We start from the raw sequence: 13,746 nt of genomic DNA, 5'->3' as shown, positions 1-13,746 counted from the left end.
TGATTCTTTCCGTGCTTGCCCATCTGCATCAAAGCAAATGACACAGTACAGATCGTACACACTGGTGCATTATAACCTGTTATTTGAGGCTGATTCCTAGTGAATGTAAAGGCTTGCATTGTTATTCAGCGTGAGGCTGCTTTTTGAAGCATGTGAAAATGTGCTCTCACTTCTAAAGTCTCTCTGAGGGGGTTCAGGTGAGAATTAGCATTTTAGGATTTTCTTTACAAGCTAGGAAGCAGCATTTATATGAATGCACACTCTGATCAGAAGATAACACTGGGAGCAGTGTATTAATATCGGTCTAGCTTTTTTTTTTTTTTTTTTTTTTTTTTTAAGTAGACTCATTTGTAATTGTTTACTCATAAATGACACACTTTCTGATGCATTAAAGTAGGTTGTTTGGTTTTAATAAGTAAGTAGAAAGAAAGCAATGTTCACAATTCAGGAGGACTTTGACTGGAAAAACACTGTAACTGTTGCGGATTTGTACAAACATTTCCAAGAAAGGAATTTAGAGTACTGCTACTCATTAAAAACACATGTTGACATGTAGTTATTCACCGTTGCTCTTTATGCTCTCCATATTTGTACCCACCTGTCATGGTGATGATGGCATCGCCCAGCTGCTGCAGATTTTCTGTTTCCAAGCTGCTCCATTGGATTGAGTTCTGGTGATATTTGTGTTAACAAGCAGTTCAACAGGTTTATCTGTAAGACGATATACATGAATTCCCCAATAATAAAGAGGCATAATGTTTATATGCTGGTGATGAGTGAGTCTGTGTCTGGTCTTGTATCATAGTCCTCATATGTACCATGAAAACCTTGAAATCGTTGAAGCGAGGTCAGCTTGTGATGTGAGGCTTCGGGCAGTATGCTTTTTGGTTAAGGTTCTGCTGTTACTTGCATGGCTTGTGTGTGTTTGTTTGACTGTGCTTGGGTTTGTGTACTGTGGCTGACCTTTGCTTTACATAACATGATGTAGGTGGAAAAAAAACTTTAATGGGTGGCATCATATGCCTTCTACTGCGGCAAGAAATCCCATTTACTTGTTGTTCCCTGGAGAAGTCAGTCACTCCTCTGTGACTTGTTCCAACCCTGTTATGCAATGGATTGTTAATGCGTGTGTGTCTGTTTGTCTCCTGGATATGGAGTCATTATGGCATGTATGGTGCTGTAGCCGGTTAAGCTGTGAGTGAGGGCTATTTTAGACTGTTGACTGACACATGGTGGACACTGCACAGGAAAGATGTTTGATTTCTGAGTCTCACTTTATTAATCTTTAACTCTCTGACCTGACCTTTTCAGACTTATCGTACTCAGGAAGGCTATATTTGAAAAGATAGCACCAAGTAGTCCATTGCTTTGAATATCCTGTGTACCTGTGTGTGTGCGCGCGCGCGCGCGTGTTTTTCTCAGTGATAATGGACCATCTAGTTAATAATGCAGCAGAGGGATCGCACTGCACCACCTTTTCTCGTGAAAACTCATTTTCCATTTGCCATTCTATCTCGCTCACTCCCCCTTTCCTCAGGCCATGTCAGGGCTTTACAAAACCATTTCATTTGTCCATATCGACCCAGTCTGTCAGTGTTTGCACAGCCGATATAAAACCTGGGATTAGAGGAAAAGGTTCAAGTATTAAAGTACCCACTGTATTAGGAGATCCTGCTCGTGGAATGTAAATCAGAATCAGAATCAGAATACTTTATTGATCCCTGGGGGAAATTATTTTTTGTTACAGTGCTCCATTTTAAACCAACATTAAGACAAGACAGACAATACGCTAACTAAGAATAGTACAATATATACATATATATACATACATACATACATAAGTCACTTATAAATAAATATTTGGAAAAGAAACATGTGTAGTTGTAGCAGCAAACAGTGTGTTAAGTGGATGCGTTGTACAGGGAGATGGCCACAGGCAGGAATGATTTCCTGTGTCGTTCAGTGGTGCTTTTCGGTAATCTCAGTCTCTCACTGAACGAGCTCCTGTGACTGACCAACATGTCATGGAGTGGGTGGGAGGTGTTATCCAACATTATCCAAAATGTATATTAATTAGTAATTTAGACAAAGAGTCAACCCCCACCCCCTCCCCCCTTAATTTCAGTCACCCTGGAATATCTTATCATTCTAGTCATCAGCAAATCTTTTAGCTTTGTAGTGTTAAGCATCTATCCTGTGAAGTGTCAGTCCACTCCTGCTGGTGGGGTTCAACTCGTATTCAAATCATTTTTAGTGATGCAGTTTGTTGATTGAATGAAACAGTGGCTAAGCTGCTTCTGTTTTTATAGAAGTTCCCACACATTTACTTTATTATTCATTTTTGCATGGTGATCATCCAGGCTGTCTTAACATGTTTATATATATTTTTTTTTTTTCCTAAGCTAACAAAAAGGGCTATTACACACCATTACACTAAATTGTCTGGCTGCATTTGCAGTTGTGACATCATTAATATAGTAATTGGTTTCTCTTTTGACTTTTCTTTTTTCTTTTTTCTCCTTTTGGCCTCCAAAGCACACACCTCCACGCACTCCCCCGAGGGTCATTTTTATGAGTTGGCAACACCCTGATAACAAATTGCCATTTAAGCTTTTCTATGAGTTCAGCAGCTACATAAAGGAGCTTCTTCACCACTCAGTGCTTTCTGGTGAGCGTGATGGATGGTGGATAGATGGATGGATGGATGCCAGGCATTTTGAGTGAGTCAGACATGAGCTGCATCTCATTTTTCTAATTTATCTTCTCAGTTTTTCTCACTTTGCAATTTCCTTCTTGGCCCTCCTACTTAAAACACGACAAAGAGATGCAAAACAGGAACAACTAAAGCAGTCCAATTGTAACAAATGAGACATTTGCCCCCAGTCAAGCAGCAAATGAATTAGCATCAATTACTAATAACAGTTTCCCAGCTTGAGAGTTTGAGTTTTTGTTTACACAAACGAGAGTAGTGACACATTTTATGTATTATTGCTTAAACCTGTACTTTCAGATGAGCAGTTTTCCATCTTAATGTACATTTAATCATGACTCTTCTTCCTCCTACTTCTACTAACTTGAGGATGAGGAGGCTGTCTCACAATGTTTAGAAATATTTATAGTGAAAACACTGAAATTATTCCCTTTATCATTTATCAACCCATTCTATCTAAAGAGAACCATTTGTACCAACAATCCAAATATACTTACACCCTTTAATTGGAACACTTGTTCAGTTCCTCTATATTTGACCCCCATTCTGTTGCTTGGTTTGAATGTTAGCAAATTGTCTTTACCATGTCTACAAGCCTAAATGCATTAGGTTGCTGCCATGTGGTTGGTGAAGAAAGGTGATTTAAATGACTTGTTGAACTATGGCATGGTTGTCGTGCAAGATGGGTTTGTCTGAGTATTTTAGAAAATGCCGATCTGCTGATGAGTATTGTTGCTGACCATGTCCACCTCTTTCTGACCTCACTGCTTCCCTATACTTTGATGGCTGCTTCCAGTAGGAGAACACAGCTGTGTGATGCCATCATGTCAATATGGATCAAAATCGCTGAATGTTTCCAGCACCTCAAAGTGGCCAGTGAACTAAAAGAAGAAACCAGACACAATCCTACAAAGAGATATTTGCCACATTAGCAGATTGTAACTCTTATTATTTTAATATCCTAGCACACATCATCTGTGGATTGACTTTAGCGCTTAATTTACAGCTTAATGAAGTCAGTCAGTGGTGGATGCAATGACCTGCATTTCCCAATCTACTTAGAATGTGTAATGTGTTGTTAAGGAGGAGGATGGGATGTGTGTCTCTCTCATCGCTGACTAGCACATTTAGACAGCACAAGAGTCCATGGATATGAACTCTTCAACCCATCTCGTCCCACTTGCTTCCCTCTTCTGCAAACAGGCAGCTGCACATTGAAGCAGACTGCGACCAGTGAAGGCAAACTGCGAACTCTCCATGTCTCTTTCCCTCTGCCATGTTTCTCCCCCTCCTATCAGCTCACCCTCCACCTTCAAAATCCTCCTTTAGCCAGTTGCTAAGCAGCACGGGGAGAGCTTGACAGTGTTGATGCTGTGTATGTGCGGGAGCACTTCCTGTAAACAGCCGAGTGGGTGCTCTTTGCTCTCAGCTGTAGAGAGAAAGAGAGAGTGAGAAGAGATGGCCTAAAATAACCCTTTCTGACTCTCATAAGAGACATGGAATGACGTGCAGTGAAGGAAAAAAAGTGTAACTTCATACCAAGTGAAAATTTCACAGGGAGCTGTGAAAGCTGTTGAAGATAACTACAGGAGCTTCAGAAGCTTTTTGAACCGTGTTTTCTTTAATGCCAGAAAGCATGAGGCCTGAAATAAAAATGAACAGAACTGACAACGGCCATTTAGGCGGCGAGCTAGTGTCATTGTGCATACAGCGAGCCCATTTGTGTGTGCACAATCTCGCTGGACACAATTCGTAAAGCATTGAGTCAGAGCAAATCTTGGACGGGGGATTTATTAAGTGAACAGACAAAAAAACCAATTCGAAGCTACACAGACTCTTTTTTTTTTTTTTTTCTTTTCTTCTTATTTATTCTGTCACCAGCAGTATTTGTTTCACTATCTTCCAGGAAACATTGAGCTTAACTAATTGCTTTCTCTCCTCTTCCCTGCTGTGTCTTTTGATGTTTCAGCTCCGTGGCGGTGAAGATGACCACGGCGCGGTACCGTCCCACGTGGGAGCTGGCCGTGGACCCTCTGGTCTCATGTAAGCTGTGCCTTGGAGAGTTCCCTCTGGAGCAGATGACCACCATCACACAGTGCCAATGTGTCTTTTGTACACTGGTAAGTTTTGGGGATTTTTTTTTCCCTTTTCTTGTGGCATTGCTGTGGCCTCAGGTACTACTTTAAGGAACCCTGGAGTCCTTTTTGAACCAGAAAAGGAGATGAAGTTAATACCACAGAAGATATTATTCACTGACACCCAGCTTAATCCAAAATTGAATTTAAACCCTTCTTTCTTCTATATAAAGTCCTGAGCGATAAGATTCTATAATCTTTAACAACTTGTAGTACCTTATGATCCCAATAGAGCATTTACTGCAGGCTTACTTGCAGTTTCTTGAGTTCCCAAAAGTACAATGAGAAGCAGAACATCAGCTATTTGCAAGCATCCTCTCTGTTTTTAAGGCTAGGTTTAAAATGTTCCTTTTTGATAAACCTTACACTTATGACTGGATCTGTTGACTCAGAGCTATCACTTACGCTGGGCATACACTGTGCAATTTTGGCCCAATTTTGAGCCGATTTTTCAGTCGTGCGACCGTTTTGGGGATCGGCCCGAGTTTCGCCTTAATCGTGTGTCGTGCATAGTGTAGTATATATGGGGTAACGAGAAGCGATTAACACCTCACGACCAGCTCGCGATCATCAATCGTTTGGTCGTAAGAAGATCAAACCTGTTTGAAAACCTGTCGGCCGTCATGAGGGTGTCACCGCAGCCTCTCACACTGCGCACACGCAAACAAAGAAATGAAAGTGAAAAGACGGAGCAGCACGGCAGTGCAGCATGTCATCTGGACACAAGCGATGGAGGCACAACTTGTAGAACTTTGGCATGCTCATCTGAGCCTTTTCGATGTCACCTCACAAAATTATCACAACTACAACAACCATGGACATTGCTGCTCAATCACAGCTGCCTGATCAATGTTTTTCATTAGCAATTTAGCAAAGTTGATGGTGTGTGTGTGTGTGTGTGTGTGTGTGTGTGTGTGTGTGTGTGTGTGTGTAAGAGGGAGAGGCAGATTTTGTGTTATCATCTTCATGTTATGGACGCACAGTGTGAGCACTCAGGTCGCATCAGAGCATCGGGCCGTATTGTGTGAGACCCTGCATCATGACCTACAAACCTCTAACCCCTGCGAGTCAGTCGTACAGTTTGAGCTGAAGCTGAATAACGCGACTGGAAAAATCGCACAGTGTTTGCCCAGCTTTAGTTGTCCTGCTAGGGCTCTTTCCATATTGCACTTAGCACTTCTCCTCCACTCAGCTGAACTTCAGTTGTGTATTTATATACCACTAATATATGTCATTAACTTTTGACTACACTCTCTCGTAGTTTGTGTTTTCGTCCTGTTTGTTGCTTCTCTATGCTCTGGGTACCAGCTGTCCCTCTCTAAATCACATTCTGCCAAAAGTTTCTAACTTTAAAAGGAGCGTTCTTCCTTCCTGCCCCCGCAAAGCTTTTGTTCATAAGGGATGTTGCAATCAATGGGGTTCTACTGTTGTGAACTAGCGCTATATGAATCAGAATCAGAATACTTTATTCATCCCGAGGGAAATTAGGGGTTACAGCAGGCAGCACGCTAATGGCGCATGCGCACTCACAAAGGAACCTCCTGACCAACTTTACACAAACATCACATTGGGCAGACATGTCAGAAGGTAGGCTGATAGGAAAAAAACAACGAAAATACACTACATGAGGTAAGAGGAGGAGAAAAAAAAACTCCACTCAGACTGAGCTCCTAGTGGGAGAACAGTTTGATAAAAGAAAAAACACCTCAGCACAAAAGCACATGACTATCAATACACCATAGAAACACGAGACAAGCAACAGGGCGGGTAAAGGGTAAGAGAGAGCCGGCGTAGACAGCGCATCCGGTCTTGCAGCATCTGTGCTGGTCCAGTTGACTGCTATCATCCCCGGTAGGGCACAAGCATCGAAGGCGTTGGAAAGGGAGGGGGATGAGTAAGTGCTTATCAGTGTAAGTGTGTGTGTGTGCGTGTCCATAGTTTAGCTGAGACAGTGTCCTTCGGCCTATCAGGCTAAGTAAACAGTCCTCCAGCCAATCCAGGTGTCCTTCATGGGGCGGGAAGAATAGTCATCACACAGTCGTTATCAGGGAGTTGTTTTGGTGGGCTCCAGCCTTGGGCCTGCAGCTGGAGCCGTGGTGTCCAAATGTTGAATATTGTTGATTAAAATACATTTTAATTTCTTTTTTTTCCTAAAACTCCAATTCAAACAACATAAATCTTACTATTATTAAACAGGCTACAATTATCTAATAATAGTAAGATTAAGTAAGATCTGCCTCTGCGTTGAAGTACAGTAAATGTAACTTCTGTGTTAAATTTAGACCCAGTAAAAGTCATACACCGAAATGGCTGCAGTATCAGTCTCACATCCCTCCAGTGTAACAGCTGAGGCTGAGAAACGATAACCCCCCCCCCCCCCCCCTCAATTGGTTAGCAGATGTAAACCAATCTTTTCCAGGGATGAGGAAACAATGCTCATGAATGACAACTTAAAAATAGCTGCCATTTCCTAGAACTCAGTCTGGGGTGCAGCCGTAATTGCCAAACTTTCTTTAGCACACTTTATTCCAGAGTGCAAGCGTACTGCAGTCTGTAACTAATAACTCACCATTTCCTTTTTTTTTTTTTTTTTTTCCCCTTTTTTTTTTTGGCTGACATAAAATGAACAGTTTAAAAAAAACAACAACTAGAAAATAGCCAGCCGTGGCACATAGAAGGTTTATGTCGGTGTGTGTCTTTGGTAACACTCAGCTTTGTGAAACTTACTGGCTTCCCTTAAATGACTCATAGAAGTTTCACATGAAAAGCATAATTCATGTGTTTGCGCCAAGAAATGTTATAACATGCTAAAGCAGGGCATCTCTATTACTGTTGTACCATTAGAAAAATAGTTGTGGCTATCATTCAGTCTGATAATTACTTGTCTTTAGCTTTGTTTTGGCTTTTGCATAGTCTGCATATATCTTGACCAGGGAGTGAAGGATGGGCATGTTACAGGTTTTAGGTGAATAGAATTTGTTTTTGGGTTGGGTTTTTTTTGTTTGTTTGTTTGTTTTACAGCACTATCCATTTGATTAATCATTAAAAAACCAGAATGGTGAGTCAAAAGAAGCTGAAAAGCATCACAGACATGCTTTTCACAGACAGATCACTTGGTAGTGTAAAACAATTGATTAGTGCAGCTGTCAGCCTTTCAGAAAAAAGTGCCACCATTTGGTGTACATCTAACATGCATAGTGATCCCAAGACTGGCCACTGTTTGTTTGCCTTATCTGTTGCCGCTGGTTATGCTTTCATTTTTGTTTCATCTTGCTGATTAACTTGAGATTTTACTGGATTTATGTTATACTTGTCTGTTTTTTTTTTTTTTTTTTTCCTCAGTGCCTGAAGCAGTATGTGGAACTCCTGATTAAAGATGGCCTTGAAACTGCAATTAGCTGTCCGGACTCTGCCTGTCCTAAAAGAGGACACTTGCAAGAAAATGAGGTGCGTTTCCATTATTAGAACGTCTTAGTTCTGCATTGGACATGGGACCACTCAGTCACTCGTTTTCCATTTAGCAGTAGTCATTTTTTAAATTTCTACACAGGCGCAGCACTGTATGTGCAGATGTAGCAGAGTTAATGCACTTTGTGCAACTATTGAGTATATCGGTTAAACCTATATTTCTAAAACAACATTGTCAATTTAAAGCACCATCCTTAACTAAGACGTGCATTTCACTTCACTTTCATGTGTGTATTCAATTACAATGAGCAATCCTGCATGTCTTTTTCCGTAGCAGGTGTCACATTGAGGTCAAACTGCTCCTTCTTCAGGCAGTTTACCATAGGACGCAGCATAGTTTAGCACACAGCAGCATTCAGTTTCTAATTAGCGTCCCTGGCCCTTAATAGAACCAAAGCCACTTTAGCCAGTCAGGCACAGCATGCATCATCCCTTTCCATTCTTGTAATTCTCAAAGCCTGAATGTTTTTCAATGCCCATTAAATGAGTAACCATGTGTGGGCCTGCGTACGCACCTTGGCTGCACTTGGCAATCAATTTCTATTTTACTGTGGGGATGAGATTTAAGGCCCAAACAAATGGCAAGTTCAGGTTTTGTGGAATTTTGATTATGACATTGTTCTGGAAATGAAACTCGCGTGGAGAATTTATAATTGCTTCTTGCAGTTTCTGTCTACAAATGTCCACACTGACCTGCTCATTTCACTCCCACTTCTCTTCTCCTCACTTCCTGCAGATTGAGTGCATGGTGGCCACAGAGATGATGCAGAGATACAAGAAACTTCAGTTTGAAAGGGGTGAGTCAGTACAAGGCAGCTTCAGTACGTCAGTGATCACTTCAGAGTTCACCAGTAGGCGCAGTATGGGCGATGACTATCAAACGGAGTCACATGGACCCGTCTGTCCTGCAGAGATACTACACACAAAAGGATGACAGTCTCATTTTGCATGTGGAGCTAAACTGTTGCTTGCTCTATCTAGACTTAATCATTTTACCCCTGTGGACATTTTCGCTATTGAGTTACACCAGGGGGTGTCTGTGGAAAACTGCTAGAATAGATTTGGAAAATCCTTCTTAGCCCCATAAATTTCACTCTTCAACACTGACAGGTGTTTTCAAGTTTTCTTTGCATACATTTTGTTATGTACAAAATGAAGAACAATTGGATTTCATTCTTGATTCAATTAAATTGAATTTCACTACAAATAGTCATTAGTTTATTGAAATGTGCAAAAATACATGGAAATACAGTAAGCAAAAAGCAATTTTTACAAGCTCCCGAACACCACTGGCTTAAATGCAGCCCCAAATCAAATGAAGAACCTCGATTGTGTTTCACAGCTGTAGACATTCACTGCTCAGACCTTCAGAAAACCTGGGGAGCTATTGTTAAAGACCTCTTTAAAGATTACATGAAAATCTGGCTGCTTAGAAGCGAAGTCTAAAGAATTGAAGGGTGACTTAGTAGTGTACAGTAGTGTACAAGAGAGGGCAGTGTACTAAGCTATTAGCTAAGGCTAGCTAGCTTGGTTAGCAGGGGGCATCGATACAAACTGCATGGCTGGATGAAACTAACAGGTAATGTGCATTAAGGGATTGACCCACTTTTGCAGCCAGCTTCAACTGGCCACTGCAGGAACTACAGTTAATTGGCCTCTTTAGCCTTAGGGATCATCACCATTTGATCCCTTGTATTTTTGTTAAATTCCCATTGTCTCTTTCCCCCGTGTACTTTTAGTGTCAGCAGTTCATTTTCTAATAAATAGCTTGGATCTCAGAGCTGAAAACATGATGGCAGGTCTGTGTCGCTTTGCTTCACACTGTCAGTGTAGACATGCTAATCAGCAATATTTTAGTTCCATCCCTACAAGAGACAGCAGTGACCATGCTGTGCTATCACTCTTTGATGGTACTCACTCTGCAGGTTCTCCGCCTACACAGAGGCACAAACTATACACAGAACATGCAGATCACGCTTGCAGGAATAAATGCATATCCATAAAGACAAACACACATTCATTAACACAGAAGGGACCCTGTAAATTAATAAAAATCCTCAGAAAGAGCTGTTGATTCTGGATAAAAGCAGTGAGCCGTCTCATCAATGTCCCAGTCTAGTCAGGCAGAACAGTTTCTGTAACCGTTCCATATTTCTCAGGCTGAGCCAAAAGTGCAAGTGGAATGTGTGCTCATAGTTCTTGGCAGAGAGGCAAGGAGATGTAAGGACGGGATACAAGGGCAAGTGCATCATGCTATGTACTTAGAATTGGCAGAATCTGTTTTTACCACTTTTAAAAATATTCGAAAGAATTTTTGGAAGCCATGGAAACAAGTTACCAAATAATAGATGCAGTAACACAAGAAATAACTTCTTTTTTTTTTTAAAAAACAAAAGAAACATTTCAGTATATAAGAATAAGAACTTTATTGATCCCAGAGGGAAATTCATATGTCTAACATGACTCATCTGCTATTTGTATAAGAATTGAAAATGAAAATGAGTGAAAATGGTTTTGTTTCTCTTCCAGTACTGATGTTTTTTTGTTTGTTTGGTTGGTTTTTTTTGTTGCATAAAGATAAAGTGCAGAGAGCATGATATCAAATTATAAGAAGTTTGCAGAGAGAAACATTATTCTTGAATACATGTATCATTATTTCACACGTAACAGGAAATCCCGGGGCATTAAAAAATCACCAAGCAGCCAGAGAAGGTTCTAGTCTACTGCGCTACATCTTCAGAAATCTGCATCTGAAACTCATTAAATATTTTGGCTCAAATGAGCTAATAAGAGAGCCGGTGTTCATGACCTGGACCTTTTTTGTGTCGTCAGAGGTATTGCTGGACCCCTGCCGAACATGGTGCCCTTCGTCGACCTGCCAGGCGGTGTGCCAGCTAAAGGAAGCGGATTCTCCAGCCCTGCCCCAGCTGGTCCAATGTGCTGTATGTGCCCTCGAGTTCTGCTCAGCCTGCAAGGCCAACTGGCACCCCGGGCAGGCCTGCCAGGAGAACAACCTGCCCATTACGTCCTTCCTACCAGGAGAAAACAGGTGCTGCTTTCTACTTGTATCCACTCACTAGCTTTCACACTTTTAACATTTCATGGACAATAATCCAAAAAATACTTACAGGCTATGAGACATGAAATGAATTCTGAAACCTGTCCTTGTCCTTAAGCAGCGTCCTTAATGAAATCCATAATTATTAAGTCATTAATTATAATTAATTTTTAATTTTTGCTCAAATTTTAACAGGCAATCATTTAAACATGAGCACTTCAGTAAAGTAATAACATTTTGGCATGTGATAGTGCAGCAGGTATAAGGCCTGCTAGAAATACTAGTTTTGTCAATGCTATGTTGCCGTCTTAGCCCATCTGAGTGAAGGTGAGAAAAACCTGGCAGGATTCAGTCAGTGTGTCTTTTTGCTGCCACTTTTTGCTTGAGCATCAGCCAACACTCAAGCACATATTTTGTAGGTAGAGATAAAACAATCTGCTTCAACTAACCTGCAGTAAGGCTGGCTGAAATAGATTAATCATTAATTTTAAGGGTGCAGCATCTGTCTCCTAAGGTAGAACAGACTTGCTCAGAGATGCATGCAGCTGACCCATTTCTTTGTCTTATCCTCTTACCCTGGAAATGCCATTAGCTCTGCAGAACCTTCTGCTGTCTGCGCAAGAGCTCAGAGGCCACACTGGAGAAGAGGGTTCATAGTTGTAAAGAGCCTTGGTGTTTGAATTACACTTGTTCACCATAAAGATATCTCTAAAAGCATCATTTTCCCTGTGTTTGTTTGTTTTGTTTGTTTTGTTTTTTGTTTTTTTTGTTCATTTTGGCTACGCTTATGTTAAACATTAATCTCTCTGCCTGTCACAAGATTATGGTTTCTACAAGTCGTACAAGTGTTTTTCTTTCATGATGCAGAAGAATTTTTTTTTAACACAGTAGAATTTGCTAAACTTGGGAGAGGCAAAAACAAGTCATGTTCTAAATACAGTTCAGTGTTTTCTAGTTTCTAGCTAAAGTGGTGGAGGTGTTGAGACTGTATTGTGTTTCACTCAAACGAACAGTATGACAGATTCATGGAGACTGGCCTGAAAAATCAATGGGCCTGTTTGCTGTCTTCGGATAATTCGCAAAATGACAGAGCGCTGTTCATGCACAGGTTGTCGGAGTCAGCTGTTTAGAAATAATGGGAGAAATGGATACAGATAACCTGACACCGAGAGGACAGGAGAATGTTAGTCTGGGGTTGAGTTCAAGGTCATTTTAGTGACTGGTGACACCTACATATGTATTTATTTAGATGAATCTGATTTAGAACTACATAAAATCCTGTTATGCCACATAGTATGAATATTGAATTGAACACTTAACTTGCGTCTCTTCTCCTCAGCTCTTTTTATAAAAACGAAGAGGATGATGCACCAATCAAGCGCTGTCCTAAATGTAAAGTTTACATTGAGAGGGACGAGGGCTGTGCACAGATGATGTGCAAGAACTGCAAGCATGCCTTCTGCTGGTACTGTCTGGAGTCCCTGGATGTGAGTGGCATCTTTATTCCTCATCCTGTAACGTATTTTCACACTGCTAATTATTTGACTCCATGGAACAACAATATCTCTAATTATCAGAAAATTGTAGCTTTACATTAAGAGTATTTGCAATTTTCATTATTTTGACTGTTCAAAGCGACAGCCTCAGCTGAACACATATAACTTTGGTGATTAATGAGCTGTGGTGCCCTTATATAATCCTAATTGTGTGAGCATACAGGCGACCGTGCTCCGCAGGTCACTTAAAAAGCAATTTTCTCTGAACGCCCACCCGTATCATTCAGATAGCTGATGGTCAAGTCTTTATCTGTATGTGTGTCATGTGCTAGGATGACTTTCTCCTGATCCACTATGACAAAGGGCCCTGTCGAAACAAACTGGGGCACTCCAGGGCGTCCGTTATCTGGCACAGAACACAGGTGAGAACACCCACCTCCCCATCCGCAAGTCACACTCGGCAACCCACCCCTCCCCCTCTGCCTCCCCCTCTCTTTGCCACGCTGCAGCATGTGGCCTCACACGTGCTCCCTGGCTCTGCTTCTGTCTCTCCTTCGGTGCACACATTCACATACAGTGATGGGCTCGTATTATGGTAACAGCACAAAAGCAAAAGAACAACTCAATCCACATGCAGCGACAAGTGTCTAGTGGTCAGTGTCCTGCTGTTTAAGGCTTTAAAAAAAAAAAAAAGTTTACATAACCAAGGTCTCTCTTTACCTGGCGATAATCCAATAAAGCTACACATTGCATATAAAGGATTAGATTTCCTCATGATACAACATATTGAAGTGCTTAATTCATAGACTGAGCTCCCAAATGCCCTCTCAGTATCACTTATTAGCCAAAAAATCTATTCATAGCTTAGCACATCCCTTT

The 13,746-nt window shown here is 41.2% G+C and overlaps 1 protein-coding gene across 3 annotated transcripts in view; it reads left to right on the top strand.

The window, feature by feature from the left end:
• rnf144aa (ring finger protein 144aa) overlaps positions 1-13,746 on the top strand; it is a 36,109-nt gene that overhangs the window by 15,064 nt on the left and 7,299 nt on the right. For all 3 annotated transcript variants that reach the window (XM_082515276.1, XM_082515275.1, XM_082515274.1), the window contains 6 exons: positions 4,680-4,830; positions 8,188-8,292; positions 9,050-9,110; positions 11,146-11,362; positions 12,711-12,858; positions 13,200-13,289. In XM_082515276.1, coding sequence (XP_082371402.1) covers positions 4,696-4,830; positions 8,188-8,292; positions 9,050-9,110; positions 11,146-11,362; positions 12,711-12,858; positions 13,200-13,289 — 756 coding nt within the window. In that variant the 5' untranslated portion in view covers positions 4,680-4,695. The remainder of the gene's footprint in view (positions 1-4,679; positions 4,831-8,187; positions 8,293-9,049; positions 9,111-11,145; positions 11,363-12,710; positions 12,859-13,199; positions 13,290-13,746) is intronic.

This window comes from Aulonocara stuartgranti (genome assembly GCF_965226115.1).
Source record: "Aulonocara stuartgranti genome assembly, chromosome: 19".
Taxonomy (NCBI): domain Eukaryota; kingdom Metazoa; phylum Chordata; class Actinopteri; order Cichliformes; family Cichlidae; genus Aulonocara; species Aulonocara stuartgranti.
The sequence above is the reverse complement of the archived record's forward strand: the minus strand, read 5'-3'. Positions and strand labels throughout refer to the sequence as shown.